A 17500-nucleotide genomic window follows, 5' to 3' on the forward strand; every position below is an offset into this window, starting at 1 on the left:
CGCGCTCACGAAGGCAGGATGTGGCCATTAGATCTGGCCCAGGAGTGGCTTCACAGGCTCCGTCGGCCAAAGCTGCCCTCGCATGCGGCCAGAAGGCCGAACTCTCTCCGTCGCTCCCCAAACTGGCCCCAGCGCCAGTAGCCGCTCTCCCCCGCGTGCCTCCCAACTGCTCGCTTTGAAGCCTTCCATTCATACGTGCTAATAAATGCAATATGGACGGGTCCCAGTCCCGCGCTCCCATGTGTGCTGCTCGGCGGGGACCACCTGGGAGGACTGTAACTGTATCTCGGGGATGAGGAGTGGGCAGGCTCCAGGGACGGGGTGCGAGGTAGAGCAACAATGGCCGCCGTTGTGGCGTGGGGTTGTCAGTCATCCGCCGCGGACAGAGCCCTCTGACTCACACCTCGCTCTCCTCGGCGAACTCCGCTCTGTTGTTCCCGAGCGCTGGAGAAATGTTTCCACGAGCCAGGACAAACATTTGGTGGAAAAATGGCTTGTGTGCCAGACGATCGCTCCCCCTGCCCAGCCTGCTGTTGCTGACACCCCACCCCCCCACCCCCGTCTCTCTGACCTGAAGAAAACCAATAGAACAAACCAATGGAAGTTCCCTGTGGAAAAGAGAGAATCAGAGAGAGAGGGAGAGAGGGAGAGAATGCCATACAAAAAAACAGTGTCAGTGTATATAAGTATATATGTAAGGCCATTAACACGTATTCCCTTTGATCGCTTCTCTTGAGTAATGGTGTCCATATTCATTCATGATCTGGGATGTGTGTCCAGAGACTCAGGCTTACGTTGTGCTCTTTAAATCTCAGTATACCACCCTGCGCTCTCGCAGTTTGATGCTCTAGTTCTTCAAAGGCTGCCCTCCTCTCGTATGGTGTGCAGTAGCCTCTAGTAGCCACACCGGCCCTTGATTCGGACATGGGCCTCTTGAGACCTCAGCAGCAAACACTCCCATCAGTCCAGTCAGCTCTCATTGCCCGTGTCAGTCGTCCAGACGTGGTGGGGAAAATCCATTCATTGGCGAAGTGGCCCGAATTAATAACGTGAGAGGAACAGGCCCATAATTCTCTGCTATCAAAATATCATCAATTGAAGGTAAACAGACATGATTTCTGGCCTGAGATTTGGCTCTTAAGAGACAGGGTAATGTATACACGGCAGCCCCACCATGAGTCGCAGGGGAAGCCCGCGGGGCAGGGGCAAGCTCTTGAAACGCTCCAAAGAGCCCCGTGTTTCACGCTTGTTTATAACATCCCGTTTTCTTGCCCGTTTGAGAAGATTAATATTAGCGTCGCAGCCCTGTCAGAGCTGTTTAACTTTCCCAAAGCCTGCTTGAGAAGGGACCCCTTTTTTCTCTCAGCACAGGAAAAAAAGGCATTTGGAAAAAGCCCTTTCTCGCCTGTGTGTGTGTGTTTTTTCGTTACCCTCTTCGCCTCTCCTCCCGTTGTGCAGTAAGTGGGGGTGGTGTGGAGGCGGTGTTGGGGTGGTGTTGGGGTGGTGTTGGGGTGGTGTTGAGGAGGGCAGTCCTAACGAAGTCCAGACGCCTTCTGTCTCCCACATGCCGCTTCTCTGACACATCAGGCAGGGCAGGAGCTCAGGAGTGGAGACCCCTCCCCTCTCCTCCCCAAACCCTCCACCACTCACCAGGGCACTGCACAGTGGTGAAGGGGGCTTCACCCTTCCCCTGCACTCCATCCATCAGCTATCCTTTACGATCACAAATATGAATATCTGCCCCTGAGAGAAACGTCAGTGAGTACTGATGAACAGCCACATTGGAAAGGTCAGGTCCGCTGCGAAAGATCTATTCGTTATTTGGGTTAGCGAGAGGTGAATGTGATGCTATATTCAGATGCTGTTGATAGTAATCTAATTATATCATCATTAAAGTGATGTATAGTTGGGTTTTCACTGGACGCAGCACCGCGCTGGCACATTGATTTAGGAGAGGTAGAAAGCCTGCGTGGATTTACTGGGTTTGCATTTCTTGACACAGTGTTGAACATTTAGCTTGCCCAGTAGTGAAAATTGGATGTGAAAGCTGATTACCATTTTCATATTGGTAATGTTACAGAGGAGAGGCCATGCCAAAGCCAATAGCCTGTCTGCTTTTTAGCTTATATTTGGCCTGTTATTTCCACCACACATTGATTTAGGGCACTTGTGAAATGCATTAATACAAAATGTAGCTCCATTCCCCATCCTGTTGGGTGTTTTACACTACATGCACTTCTCATAATGGTAACAGTTACATGGACTGGTCCATTGTAAATATCTTAGCATGTTATTTTTGGTCATGAGAGGAAAGCAGTTCATCCTGGCAGCTTCATTCTTGCACATCCGGTACAGACAGGCTTTCTTCAGTGAACTGTGGGTTTCTCTCTCACTGTTTCTTTCTCTCTCTCACACACACACACTCCTTCGCACACACCTCAATCCTTACCTTGTTAGAAACCCTTCTTTAACTAAGTGCTGATTGACTGAAGATTGGAGCCTTAACATGACCCACTGGGGAGGAGGCCTTTGACCTGGTCCAGTCTGTGGCAGTGGCACAGTCTGAAACCGGACCCCCACACACACACACACACACACACACACACACACACACACACACACACACACACACACAAACACAAACTCGGCCCAGCCGGGCACGCCACCCCCAACTGCACCTCTGCTAACTGCTTTCCCAGTCGCTCAGCGGGTACTGTGGGCTCACCTCTCCCCCTCTCCATCCCTCTCTTTCTCCATCCCTCTCTTTCTCTCCATCCCTCTTTCTCCCTGTTTCTCTTACTCTCTTAACCCCTCTCCATCTGACAGTGTTGGAGTGTTAGACCGATGTGTTCAACACTTGGGCCAGAGGAGAGGGCTATGGTGCCAAGATGGCTGCCGTCCAGCAGACATGTCTGTTTCTCTGCACATTCTTCCTCCGGCCCTCTTCCCTCTGACCACTTGGCTACCTGTGTGATACCTTTGTATTTTCTCCCTCCAATAAAAGCCCACATTCATACTGTAGGAGGCCGAGAGCTTCCATTTCGATGCCACTTTCTTCTGAAAACCGTCCATGTTCGACAGCAAGCAGCTGAGGGCTATGTCTACAAATAGCCTTTCTTTGGGCCCTCACAATGGGGAGTCTCATGGTGTGTTTGGGATCACGGCGTTGTGGCCTTGGAGGAGGTGAGTAATGGCTCGTAAAGGCTGGTGGAGGCTTCCCCTGTCTGGCTGTGTTTGGGTTGCTACTTTAACCCCTCTCCCATTTGCCCTCTGCCTCAGCCTGCAGTCAGTCTCCTTCCTCTGAAAGATTTAGGGGTCCCCACGAGCAGGAGGCTAATGTTTCCCATTCAGGCCCACGTGGATGTCTGGGAGCGCTCACGTCCCTGGGACTGGGACTGTGGGTATGTCTGCCTGGAACATTGTTCAGATGAGGGAAAGGCTTTGTGCCCAGGATACTGTTGAGGAAGGATTTTAAACTGACTATTATGTCTAGGAAATGATGCTGTGTGTGAGAGATGCATTTCTTGTGTGTGAGTTGTGGAAGAATTACTTTGACTGTGTGTGTGTCTATGTGTGTGTGTGTGTGTGTGTGTGTGTGTGTGTGTGTGTGTGTGTGTGTGTGTGTGTGTGTTTGTGTGTGTGTGTGTGTTTGTGTGTGTGCGTGCGTGTGCGTGTACCGTGTACCGTGTGCGTGTGCGTGTGCGTGTGCGTGTGCGTGTGCGTGTGTGTGTGCGTGTGTGTGTGTGTATTAGCTGATGTGTGTGTATAAGCTGATCTGTGTATTGGGAGAGAGTGTATGAGTGAGCATGAATTTGCTGTATTAGTGTGTGTGTGTGTAATCCCCTGGGGAGCACCTTTCCTCCTGGCCTCTCGTGTGAGTTTCCATGAGAGGCGTTGGCGGAGCAGTGGAGGCCGCGGGCAGGCCGCTGGGAGGCGGGTAACCCTGTCCGCCCGCACCGCCCCGGGCCGCCTCTCCCTCATGAATGATCCCACTGTTCCGGCCAGGCTGCATCCAAACGACCCATTCTGCTCCAGTCTGGCCCCCCTCACAGTAAAAAAACGGGCAAAGAAAAGCTTTTCTCTGGCGCTGACCTCCCATTCGCACTAGCCTTCCGCCCCACTGCCTTCTCTGTTCAGATGGAGAGTCCAGCCAACACTAACTTGTGTCTCTGTTTTTTTTGTGAAGCCCACACTGTGCCCTCGTACGCGACAGCTACTTGTTTGTGAAATGAGAAAACCTCACGCTGGTTATGGGGACTGAAGATCTATGGTGGGTGGTGTCAGGCCCTTTATGCGCATTGCGCTGGTTTCGATTGTGGAGCCTTTGTCCCAGTGCCAGCCAAAGGGCTTGTCAGTTGCTGGAAGAGGTTAGAAGCATCAAGCTGACACAAAACAGAGCCTCTGTGGAGGAATGTGCTGGTTCTGAGGCCCTGGTGTTTGGAGCCCATCAGTTTGATTGCATGTGATTCTAATTCTGATCTGTGATCCATCAAAAATCAGCTTAAAAATGCCATGCTACATTACAATGTTTTTTTAAATGCGGTTTTATGATCGCTAACACACAGAAAAAGCAGAGCTGCCTTCAGTAGCTGAAGGAGAGAAGGAAATAATTGAAAAGAGAGTGAGCTGAATCAATAGAGTAAAGACTGGTAGAGGTTGACAGTGAAAGAGAGAAGAGGAACTCTCTCTCTCTCTCTCCTGCCTTAAATGCTCTCCCGACATGGTCCTGCCATTTTGGCCTTGCCTGTGTGTGGTCCCCTTAAAGCTTAATAAGTTAGAGCACAAAAGCCTCCTCCAGGGCCCTCTGCTTCTCTGAGGAGCCAGATCGGATGTCTGTCCGCACATCAGAGAGGCAGGCAGGCAGGCCGGACTCCATCACTTGAACTCTGTCCCCCACCCAACGCACCCAAGGTATCCCGCAGCTAGCTGGGACAGACATGAAAGCCTATCTGAGCCGCCCCAAACGCACTGTATCTTCTGTGCAAATACATATTTGGCCACAGCTTTTCACAGACTTGGGGTCCTGCTGCTCAGCCAAGCCCTTGAGGGCACTACAAACTGTTTAAACGCAGTGCAGCAGTGGAAAGTCCTGTAAATTCTTTGTGTGATTTTAAAGCATGTCTGTTTCAAGTGGACCTGCCAACAGCCAAAGTTTATGCCGTGTCCCTGTAGTAGCATTGTCCTCCAAAAGCTCACCAGTTCCCACCACTGTGTCAGAAATATGTATAGAGCAGTCAGCCTTCGTAGTGTGTTGCTATGAATGGACTCTGGTTACTTGAACAAATATAGTCATGTTAGCCTGCTCATCAACCCACAAAAAACGTTGGTCTGGGCATATACAACAGTCCAGACTGAGCGTGTAATATACGAGCTCTATCACCACCACATCTACTTCCCCGTGCTTTTTCTCTCTTTCTCTTTCTCTTTCTCTCTCTCTCTCTCTCTCTCTCTCTCTCTCTCTCTCTCTCTCTCTCTCTCTCTCTCTCTCTTTCCTTTAACTTCACAACCCCTCAAGCTGTCCTTCCTTGAGTTTTTCCATGATGAAGCTTTCCTGCCAAACCCCGAGATATTTTTCCATTTGAGGCTAGGAAGAGGGCACCCGGTCGAGGAGTCGATTCTAAATATGAATGAAAGCTGCAGGATGTGCTCTTGCCGTTGGCTTTCTGTGGGTGTGTGTGTGTGTGGGGGGGGGGGTCTCGTTCCGATTAGGTTTAGAGAGGCCTGTAAATCCCTTTTTATAGGGAGATCATGAACCGTATTCCCAGAGTCCCTCTCAAATGGATGCCCCAGTACCTACACACCCACTGCACAGTGTTCTTAGTCTGTAGTGGGCATTCTGCTCATTCTCTGTGTGTGTGTGTGTGTGTGTGTGTGTGTGTGTGTGTGTGTGTGTGTGTGTGTGTGTGTGTGTTGGAGTGCGTGTGTTTGTTTGAGACAGAGAGGGGTTTGGAAGATAGGGGGAGAGTGAGACAGGAAGAAAGTCCAATATGTTTACAATAATGCTATTTAATGACCTTTTCCTCTGGCATGCCGTAGCAGAGCCAGTTAAAGCGGTGAACCAGGCTGCTCGTTGCATGTGCCTGGCAGGTTGATGGCAAGAGAAGCGCCGTGATTTATGCGGAAACTGGGAGGCTCCAGCGATGTCACACTGTTCTCCCTCCCCCCTGACGGCTCGCCTGGAGAGGAACTTTAATTACTCGCCTCCTTGATCACTGATCTCAGCAGGAAGCCACAGCCATGTTCTACATGCATGTTCTTGTTTCCTCAAGTGTCCTACATCATCTCACCTTCACTGTGTAAATCACAGAGACGGATGACTCGTACTGTAGTGCACACACACACACACACACACACACACACACACACACACACTCACAAACACACACACACTCACGCACACTCACACGCACATCCTCACACACACACACATTTAATGCGATTTAACCTGAGGTTATGTATGAGTGAGTGAGCCATTTTCCATAGTCTGCCTTGTGATTACTTCCCATTTCTTGCTCTTAGCCTCAGTTCAACAGAGCATACACTGAGGAATTCGATCCAGGTGTTTGATCTGGCACAAGGAGCGAAGAACAGACACCACAGCAGAGGCTCTGTGGGCAGCGCTGCTGTTTTCTGCTTGGTTTGGTTTGCTTGTTTAGGAGCTGTTTTCAAACATATACAGAGCAGCATTCTTATACGTACACACTCACACTTCAGTAATACCTTAGCAATGGCACCAAAGGCAGTTTATTTTTTTGCACATGAGAGAGAGGGAGAAACTTTCTCTCTCTCTCTCTCTCACACACACACACACACACACACACACACACACACACACACACACACACACACACACACACACTGTGCACACTTCTGTTTATACATGTTCAGCCAACTGATTCCAGGTTCTTGCTTTCCCTCTCTCTAACACCTCCATAGATATAGTCTCTGTCAGTTCTGTTTGTTATTGAGGTGTGTGGGGATTTCAAGGGTCCTTGAGTAGAAAAACAAAGCTGTACTGTTTTCCCTAAGCTTGTCTTTCTCCTCTCTCACACATCTGCCTCTCTATCAGTGTTTCTCATGTGTCTCCATCAGTGTTTCTCATGTGTCTCCATCAGTGTTTCTCACGTGTCTCCATCAGTGTTTCTCACGTGTCTCCATCAATGTTTCTCATGTGTCTCCATCAGTGTTTCTTTTGGTCTCCATCAGTGTTTCTCACGTGTCTCTATCAGTGTTTCTCATGTGTCTCTCTCCAGTGGTAATTGAGTCCGAACAGCGTGTGTGTGTGTGCACTCTTTCTCTTACCTGGGAACAGTAATTGTAATGGTCTTGGGAATGGAGTTCTGACAGAGAAATGTGAACTCGTGTTTTTTGTTTTTGAGAAGCAGAACAGTAACCAGAGCTGAGGCTTCCTCCCCAAAACACTCCTCTGGGGTACAGTATGTGATGTCATCATCCTGAGACACCAGTGAGGGGTGACGGCATAGAGGCAAGCTTTACCCCCTGTGGGTAGATCAGTCTCTCCACGGGGGTTATAGGAATTAGATGAGGGGCAGCCTGCTGTGTTTGGGTGTTTGAAGGAAGTTCCTGCTTACACTTCCTGTGATTACATGGGGGTGTTGATGGCTGACTGACAGCCCCTCTCCTCCTCTCTCTAATTCCTTTTGATAGTTGAAGAGTACATTGAACATTGCTCCTCCTCTCAGAGTGCTCACTGTAGTCTGTCTACATTTCAACACTTGCTGACTTGCTCCTGTTATTCTAACTCTACTGGACTCTATAAAAATACTTAGCCTTTAATTCTACTGTAGTAAAAATATTTAAAGGCTAAGTAAAAATACTTAGCCTTTAATTCTACTGTATTTTATCTGCTACTATACCCTTATTGTCTATCTTTCCCTCCTTGCTCCCCTTTTCTTCTCCCTCCCTACTCTCCTCCTTTGTTCTCTCTCTCTCTCTCTCTCTCTCTCTCTCTCTCTCTCTCTCTCTCTCTCTCTCTCTCTCTCTCTCTCTGGAGTTATGCGCTTCTGTCCTCCGCTCCTCTAAGAGAAGCTGCTATTGTTCCTGGGGTAACATGACGAGGCGCTCTTCTCTGGCGTCCCCGGCCCCGTCTAATGAGAGCTCCCTGAGCCAGTCACTCTGAGCGGCGGTCATGGACCAGAGGCAGCCCCTCAAAGGCCCAGTCAGCTCCAGCAGTGACCAGCCCGTACCTGTTAACCTCATCTCATTTAGAGTCCCCCTCCTCCTGAAACGCACTCCTAGCTCCCGGGCCAAAGCAGCCAAACTGCCTGAAATGAAGCAGAACTCCCCTCAGAAGCTCGCCTCAAGAGCCCCCAAGAGCCCCCACCCTCCCCACCGAAGCACCTAAAGGAACGAAATGCCTGTATTGACGTTGGATAGAGAAAGTGGGACATCGTTTTGATTAAAACCATATATCTTATATTTGGTGCATTTAACGAGAGAGCCATTTCAGATGGCTCATGGGACCCCAGCCTATCTTTTGAATGCGTGTGCCAGAGGCAGCCTGTGAGGGAGGCTGTTTTAAAGCGTTTTTATTGCTTTGGCATGCAAAAGACACACATTCAGGCTGCTCACAAAAGAAATATGCATGCGATGGTGGAGGAGGAGAAGAAATGACAAACAGATTTTGTTTTCTGTCAACATAATCCATGAAGCAAAGGGAAAAAGAGAAATGCCATTACTGATTGAGAAAATGAGAGATCCATAAAAAACGCCAGAAGCACAAAGAGGCAAACCATGATGTTTGAAAAGGGATGCACAGTGACTTCCAGTACTGCAACCACAGTCGCACAGCTCCAACAGCAGACTTGCACTGTAATTTTGCTGAGCCTGGTCTTTTAGCATACTTTTATTTAGGGAGGATTTAGGAGTCTGCGCAGACATATTGGCCAGGTTCACTCGGCTGTCTCTGCCAGGTTAAAGAGGAGTTTGGGGTTTTGTCTGTCACTTTAGTCTGTAACTTGAATCTGAAGCAGCCACACACACACACACACACACACACACACACACACGCATGCACACACATACACACACACACACGCAGCCACACACATACACACACACACACACACACACAGACACACAGACACACATGCAGCCACACACAGACACACACACGCACACACACACACACGCACACGCACTCACAGACACACACACGCACTCACGCACCCACACTGAGAGATTTGCAGATTCAGAGATGTCCAGGAGCTGTTCACCTCGCCAGTCTGTGTTGGAAGCGTTTCAGCAGACCGGCATCCTGAGCAGTGCCAGGCGGCTCCATGGTGGGTGGAGACTGTTCCTACAGTATGTCTGCCAAACACAGAAGTAATTGAGATGTACTGCAATGTATATGATGGGTATGATGGTGACATTTCCCATAGTTTGAAAATTGAATTTCTGGCAAGGATCGGATATACAGTATTTTAAACCTGAAAGAAACAGAATGACCTGAAAAAGAAATGGCTTATATGACAGTTGAAATAAGCCTCATGACTGTAAGTCAGTAAGGAAGGTCAGTAGATGTGAATGGGAGTGTTGAGAGGAGTAGGGGGTCATGGTTCGGAGGCATTTTGGGGAATCACAGGAATCTTTTTATTGAGCTCTGGGGACTAGGCACTAAGATTGCAGAACCAAATCCATTATCTTGACTGTGAGCGTGACACATTGATATCTCCATATGCAGACGTGTTCACTGTATGCGAGAGGTGCTATGACACTCTGGGTTAACACCCATGCAAGCACAGGGGCTTCTGATTCTAATGCATAACAAAAACATGGGCTGTGCCCAGTCACAGGATAAGAAATGCACATTAACACAGTCTATTGTGGACTCATGCCAGATGTATGGATCCATATCACAGACATTAGGGCCTTTAGAGACTCTTGGCTCAATAGCTCCCGTTGCTACGCCTTATTTCATGCGTAGCTGTGTCTGCGCATAAGGCAGTCATCTGTTTGTGTAAGTTACAAAGGACACACTGATGTAAAGGACAGGCCAGTGAGTTTCCTGTGACTCACTCATCCATTTGTATGAGGCAGCACTGAGGAATATTCCATTTCTTGATATCCATAAATTTGTAGGTTTGAATCCAACATGCAGCTGACCAATAAAGCCTTCACTGAAATGCAAAATAAATGTCCACGCTTCATTTCAGTGACTTTTATCCGCCCCAGCCCCGTCCTTATGGTCACTGACTCGGCCTTTTGGTGGGATGATCCATGGGCCCCGGCTGACCTGTGTGACAGGGTAATGACCAATGCTCTGTTGTCTTCAGGCACTTCCAGGTCCTCCTGTTCCTCCCTCAGTCCCATCCCTGACCCCTGCTGTCCAAGAGTGGGGGAAACGCTGGAAAAGCGCGAGAAAGCTGTTCCCAGACATGGCTCATTTCACATCTGCTGACTGTTGTCTGTCTTTTTTTTCCCCGCCACAGCGACTGATGGGAGAAACTCTAGCACCATTACTCTCTGCAGAAGCATCGCATGCTAAGGTGTCCTCTAAGTACCATATCGCCACACTGCCTTTGTTGTGGTCAAATCCATTTCCACGTAAGACCTCTGACAGGGCAGCACCCCGGAGCCACCGCTCTTCCGCTGATTTCCCCCATGATGCATCTGCTCCCCAGGTTTCATCTGCTCATGTTTTAGCCTTCTGTTTCCTTACCTGCATCGCCGCGCTGTTTTCCCCTTCTGTTCTTTCTTGGCGCGATGTCAGGTCCGTGTCAGTGGCTAGGAGAGCTCATTTAGAACTCCCGTGTGTGTGCGTGGGGTCAGGCCTCTGTGAGCGCTGGGCTACCACCTGACCCCCGTATGGTGAAAACATATTGAGAGGCGTACAGGTCGTCCGTGGTGCCGGGCCTCTGCGGGTGGACGTCCCATATGGTCCGTTGGGCACGCTGCCTCATGGCGGCCCGGGGGGACAACATGTGTTTAAGTGGCCTCGGCCTCCAGGCTGCTCCTTCCTGCCACGCATCAATAGTTTTACCAGCACAGCACAGAGCCTGGGAATCCTCCTTCACATAGACCTGTGTGTGCGTGTGCGTGTGTGTGTGTGTGTGTGTGTGTGTGTGTGTGTATGTTTGTGGAAATTTCTCCCTGCATAGGTGGGAGAGCTGCTTCTACATGAATATTTATTTATACGTGGCAGGGTGTCCACTGAGAGATCTAGGTTTTGTCACATCAGTGTGTGTGTATCTGTTTTTGATTTTTTGTGTGTGTATGAGAGAGAGAGAGAGAGAGAGAGAGAGAGAGAGAGAGAGAGAGAGAGAGAGAGAGGCAGATCTGGCGGGTGTACCTCCGTGTGTGTGGTGCACTTTATTGCGGAGGCTTCGGAGCGCTTCAGTTCCTGTCTGTGATCTTCCTCCGTGTGCGGCGGGGACCCATGACATCAGCGTGGGCCGACCTCAGAGTCGCTGCAGTGGGCCAAACATTTCCTGTAATTAGCATCAGCACCAGTGGAGACACGTGGGGACGCGCACCCCAGCCCTCACAGGGCCTGGCCCTGATGCGCCAAATAGGGGCCAGCCATGGCAGCCCAGTTTGTCCACACAGCCTCCAGAGATGGGACGCCCGCCCTGATTACTCCTCTCAGCACACACACGCACATGCACACACACACACACACAGACACACACACACACACACACACACACATGCATATGTACACACACAAACACATGCCCTTACATGTGTTGGTGTATACACATAAAATACAACATACTGTATTCATTTCTGTCTAGTTATATGTTAGATTTAAGCATTTGTAGCTATATTGTTTTCTGTTTTCTTCATTCAATACACATCTGTTATCTGTGTTCCTATTCTCTGTATTTGTGTGTCTGCATCTGTGATGAATTGTCAATGTGTAACTGTGTGTATGTGTGTATGTGTGTGTGTGCGTGCTTAGTGTGTGTTTAACTGTAAGTTTGTGCGTCTGTGTATGCGAGTCCTTTTTCTTAAAGCCAGCTCCGGTTCCGTGTGCCAGATCAGTGTTCTCCTTGTTATTTAGCGTTCTATCTCTGGAACCCTTCTCCTCTGGCCCCATGCAGCATCTGCAGGCCCGTAAAACGTGCCTTGACCTCCCTCCCAGCGCTCTGGATTCCTCCCTCCTTGACAGACAGCGCTTTGGCAAGGCCCGCATGTTTAATGTGTGGGAACAGGCCAATCAGTCAAAGCCCTCAGTGATTATCCAGAGCTGCAGTCTCTGATGACAGGATTGTATTTCATTCTCAACGTGGGTGAATCCTTTAATGCGTTTGTGGCTTATGGTGAACGTATGATCAGGGATTAAAACAGGCGTGTCCATTACTTATGTCAGAGCCTTGGACTGCGCAGGATTCTTCATATTTCAAAAAGCAATCATCACATACCCACGTTTTTGACTCTGGGCCTGAATGTACTAAATGGTTTGCTGGTGCAAAGAAACAGGTGCAAACCTAATTCCGCCACTCAAGGAATGAGTGTAATCTTCTAAAAGTCTAATGTAGGATTGCACAACAAAAAAAACAAAGTGGCTTTGGATTATGTATATCTTATGTCTATCTTTAAATGCTGTCAGTACACCTGTAGATTTGTGGACTCATATCTTGGTTAAGTTAAAAAGAAGTCTTGATAAAGTGCCAAAGAAAAATGAGTTAAACTGTTGGATAACCTTTATTAAATAAACTTTTTGCTGGTGAGGTCTCAGTTAGAGATGGGCTCTGGCATTGCCAAGGCTCTGTGAATCTCTCGCTTCCTCCCAGCAGGACAGATATGATTCCCCTCTGTGCTGTCTGTAGTTCAACACTGTGCTATATTTCACAGAGAAATCACACAAATATTTATACAAGAGCATTGCAAAGCCAGAGGAAGAGAAGGAGTATGTGTGACGGACAGGCGGATTGTAGTGGTCTCAGAGGTGCTACTACTAGTACTATTGCTTTATTTACAGCATGTCTATGAATGTGTTTCTCTGCCTGACTGTACTTGGTCAGATGAATTATGGTGCCTGCGTGTGTGTGTGTGTGTGTGTGTGTGTGTGTGTGTGTGTGTGTGTGTGTGTGTGTGTGTGTGTCAGTCATGCAACTAGACATGCTTGAGGTGGAGGATATGGGGAAGTGTTGTTGACATTGACACCATAGACACTTAACATTTGACTGTGATGCCCCCCCACCCCCCACAAGCACACACTTTCACCTTCACCTATGACCTCAGTCACAGCAGCCTCTGCTCTCTGATTGGGTGAGAATGCACACTGCCACATCCTGTGTGTGCTTAGAGAGAGAGCAAGAGATAGAGAGAGAAAGAGAGAGAGAGAGAAAGAGTGAATCTGTGTGTGTGTGTGCACGCGCATTTGTGCTTAGTATCTTTTTGATAGCATGGATGCTTAAACAAAATAGGCTCTTAACTGACTAAGTGTAACGCTAATGAGCTCTGGTCTAACTGCTGGCTAATCTGGGCTAATGATTCTAGATTGGCCTTATTAATGGCCTTGCTGGAGAGCAGCACCCACCCACTGCGTCATTCTCAGCATGGGCCCACTGACTGATGCTTCTGTGTAAATGGGTTCAGGGGTGCGTGTGAAGACGTTTGATGCTTTAGTGCTTTAGTGCATGTAAAAGAAATGGCTCACTCAAGCAGAGAGGTACTGACACGTCAGCCAGAGAATGTGACTACTGTTCACTAGGATACCGAGGGTCTCTCAGGTCAGTCACGCTGTGACACTGTACATACACACTTCTACACGCAACCTGCTAGTCACGCACACACACACACACACACACACACACACACACACACACACACACACACACACACACACACACACACACGCGCGCGCACGCACACACACACACACACACACACACACACACAGACACAGACACACACTGGAACACACACTGGACACAGACTCTTATGCACTTATTGACACATACACACACATATCTGCCCAAACTCACACACATGCATAACATACTGTTAACATGTTCTCAAAATTATAACAAAGACATGTTCATATAGATGTTCATAATACAGATGTACACACACAACCACATATATCCCCCCACACACACGCATGCACGCACGCACACACACACACACACACAAACACACACACACACACACTCTCTCTCAAAGACAGATGATGTACCGTTATGTTTTCTAAAGGATTCTGCTATTCATATGGTTCAAATTACAGAGTATGACAAGCTCCACTGGCTCCATGCGGCTCAATACATAAAGCACTCCTCGGGATTTTCAGTGCGATCTTTAAAATATGATATATTTCCCCCAGCAGCACATTTATGTACACTATGGCTTTTGACTCAAAAACCTCTCTCCTGTCCCCCACACTACTATACTCTACTTTACTCTACCACTTTCATACACACACACACACACAGTCACACATGCATGTAAGGCAGTTAGTTCAACAAAGAGGTTTTGAACGGAGAATAGTGATTTGTTTAATATGATGAGAAAGACTGCCCTCTAGTGTAGTTATGGTAAACTGCAGTAATTCAACTCCACCTCTTTTCTGTTCTCTGCGTTTCTCTGTGTCTCAGGGAGGACTTCGATGAGGAGGGCTTCTGCCAGCCCTACAGAGGCATCGCCTGCGCACGCTTCATTGGGAACCGAAGCATCTTCGTGGACTCACTGCAAATGCAGGGCGAGATTGAAACCCAGATCACAGGTATGGCTGTCCGTGTGACTGTTTAAGTGTGTTTGTGTAGGAGAAGAGAGAGTTGAAAGGGGGAAGAGCTTTTCCTTTTGCTTCTCCAGGTAGCATGGTGAGTGGTTTGTGGAAGGTTGATATCAAAAGAAAGAAGTGTGGTTCTCATATCAGAAACACCAAAAAATCCAGAATCCAAAAAGTGTGGTTGACATGGATTGTTGCTTATTGCCCAGTCCTTCAGAGAAACACTCAGGACTCATTGAGATAAATGAATTCACCAGATACGCATCAGGTCTGTCTCCACTTTAATCCGAACACATGGAACACAGAAATGGCACAACCTTGCCTGACCCCTGACAATCACGTCTTCCCTGAAGGGCTGGGAACAAACAGCCGCCCTGTGCCCCTCACTGACCTGGGAACAGGCTGTGCCCTGTGGTCAGCGCCGCCAGATCAGACTGATAGAGAGCCACTAGGGGCCGTGAGGCTAATGATCCTCTATGGTCCCCACATGGCCCCTTTCAGCAGGGCTGCTCAAGGCTGCTGTGGTGGGGTGTGGTATACGTTCACTCACTCACTCACTCACTCACTCACTCACTCACTCACTCACTCACTCACTCACTCACTCACTCACTCACTCACTCACTCACTCACTCACTCACTCACTCACTCACTCACTCACTCACTCACTCTCACACACACACACACACACACACACACACACACACACACACACACACACACACACACACACACACACACACACACACACTCTCTCTCTCTCTTTCTCTCTCTCTCTCTTGCGCACACACACACACACACAAACTAATACCTACAGATGCAAACATATAGGCAGACATCAACACAAATAGATGACTAGATTCCCCCATTGGCACACTCCCTCATCCCAGCCTTCCCCTGTAGTAGTACAAGGACACGCTCCAGGGCAGTGTTGCTGCTCTCAGGCTGCAGGCTGTTGAGTTCTCTGTGGTTTCAACTCGGTGCCAAAAAATGCCACAAGGGCGGTTTTCTGTGTGTGTGTGTGTGTGTGTGGCATTGCAGTCTCTGTGTGTGTCTTTGTCTGTGTGTACATCCACGTTGTTACGTGTGACCAATGTCATTCATCCTCTGGAAAATCACAAGGCTTAATGGGCCCAGTTGTATTATGCCATTGATAGTACTCGGAGGGTGAAAGACGACGGCACTATTGTAGTGAGGCCCTGGACTGTCCAGAGCCTCCCGTGTCTGTCTAGTGCCCTGGGAGCCTGCCTGTCCTCCCACTGCCTGTCCTCCCACTGCCTGTCCCTCCACATGCATGTCCAGCCGCTCTTTGAAGTGCGCTCGGCTGTTATCACTCCTCGTCCCTCCGAGCAGCGCGGCTCTGATTGGTTAACCAGGTAGGTGACTTCCTGCATGGGGTCAGCCCTGCCTTAGCCTCTGTGTACATGTGCACACGCTAAATGTGATTGTGGTTATGGCGCAGGAAAACTTCAAAGTGCTCCGGGGATAAATGTTGGTCCGAAGATAAATGAGCTGCCGGTCTGGAACAGTTTGGCTGGATTGTCACACTGGCCTCCAGCTGCCAGTTAAAGGCTGTTTTGAAATGCTTCGCAGGGCTGCTTTGCTTCATCAATTCCCTAATAATAAATATGAACGTACACATCTGAACACACTTTTCACAAACTCTGCACAGATGGCAATGCCTCGTCTTTTCCTCTCTCTCTTTCCCTCTCGGTTTCTCACGTCCCGATGAACTCAGAGCAGTCACACCTCTGCAGCGGCTGTGTGGCGTAATCAGTGCTCGGAATCAGAACCAGTTCCAGTCCTGGCTAAGCATGTTTACAATGGAGGGCCTGTGTCAACTCTATGCACTGTAGCCCAAGACATTTAGGACATTTTATGTGACATGCTGTGTTAATATGTTGTCTGTAGTCTTACTTATAATAGATAGATAGATAGATAGATAGATAGATAGATAGATAGATAGATAGATAGATAGATAGATACTCTATTAATCCCCAAGGGGAAATTCAGGGATGTTTAATTCATTCTTCTGCTCTCTAGCTGCATTCACCATGATCGGGACGTCCAACCACCTGTCGGATCGCTGCTCGGAGTTCGCCATCCCGTCGCTGTGCCACTTTGCCTTCCCCACGTGCGACCGCAGCTCGGGCATGGACAAGCCGCGCGACCTGTGCAAGGACGAGTGCGAGATCCTGGAGAATGACCTGTGCAAGACGGAGTACATCATCGCCCGCTCCAACCCCATCATCCTCAAGCGCCTCAAGCTGCCTAACTGCGATGACCTGGCCAACACCGACAGCCCCGAGGCCGCCAACTGCATGAGGATCGGCATCCCCATGGCCGAGTCCATCAACAAGAGTAAGACCCTCACGCTACACGTCCACTCACCAGAGCCAGAGAACACTGGGTCTGTGTCCATTAAATGTCCACCCTCTCAGCTCGCCTTCACCCATACCACACTCCTCAGTAGAGTGTGTGGAGTGGACATGCACTATTATGATCACCAGTCAGTTGTCAGTCCATCAGTTCAGTAGGACTAATGGGATTAGATTGGAGGTTAGCACATTTTAGAATCTGAACAAGTTTCAATACTGTGCAAATCCACAGTACCGCATGGTGGTCCTCCTGCATACTGTAACAGCCTGTCAAACTCAACACATCAGTGCGTCTATACTCTCTTTTGATGCCCCATGACACTAAATGCCGTATTTCATGTCTGTGTTTAACCAGTGCAGTCTGTTTGTTCTCATGTGCAGACCACAAGTGCTACAACAGCAGCGGCGCGGACTACCGGGGCACGGCGAG

The 17500-nt window shown here is 48.9% G+C and overlaps 1 protein-coding gene across 1 annotated transcript in view; it reads left to right on the plus strand.

Annotated features, from left to right (window-relative positions):
• The window catches only part of ror1 (receptor tyrosine kinase-like orphan receptor 1), a 113019-nt gene that overhangs the window by 87261 nt on the left and 8258 nt on the right, over positions 1 to 17500 (plus strand). The window contains exons 5-7 of the mRNA XM_042058045.1: positions 14562 to 14689; positions 16736 to 17053; positions 17452 to 17500. The exon at positions 17452 to 17500 is cut by the window's right edge and continues 197 nt beyond it. Coding sequence (XP_041913979.1) covers positions 14562 to 14689; positions 16736 to 17053; positions 17452 to 17500 — 495 coding nt within the window. The remainder of the gene's footprint in view (positions 1 to 14561; positions 14690 to 16735; positions 17054 to 17451) is intronic.

The sequence above is a fragment of the Alosa sapidissima genome, chromosome 12 (genome assembly GCF_018492685.1).
Source record: "Alosa sapidissima isolate fAloSap1 chromosome 12, fAloSap1.pri, whole genome shotgun sequence".
In the NCBI taxonomy this organism is placed as follows: domain Eukaryota; kingdom Metazoa; phylum Chordata; class Actinopteri; order Clupeiformes; family Clupeidae; genus Alosa; species Alosa sapidissima.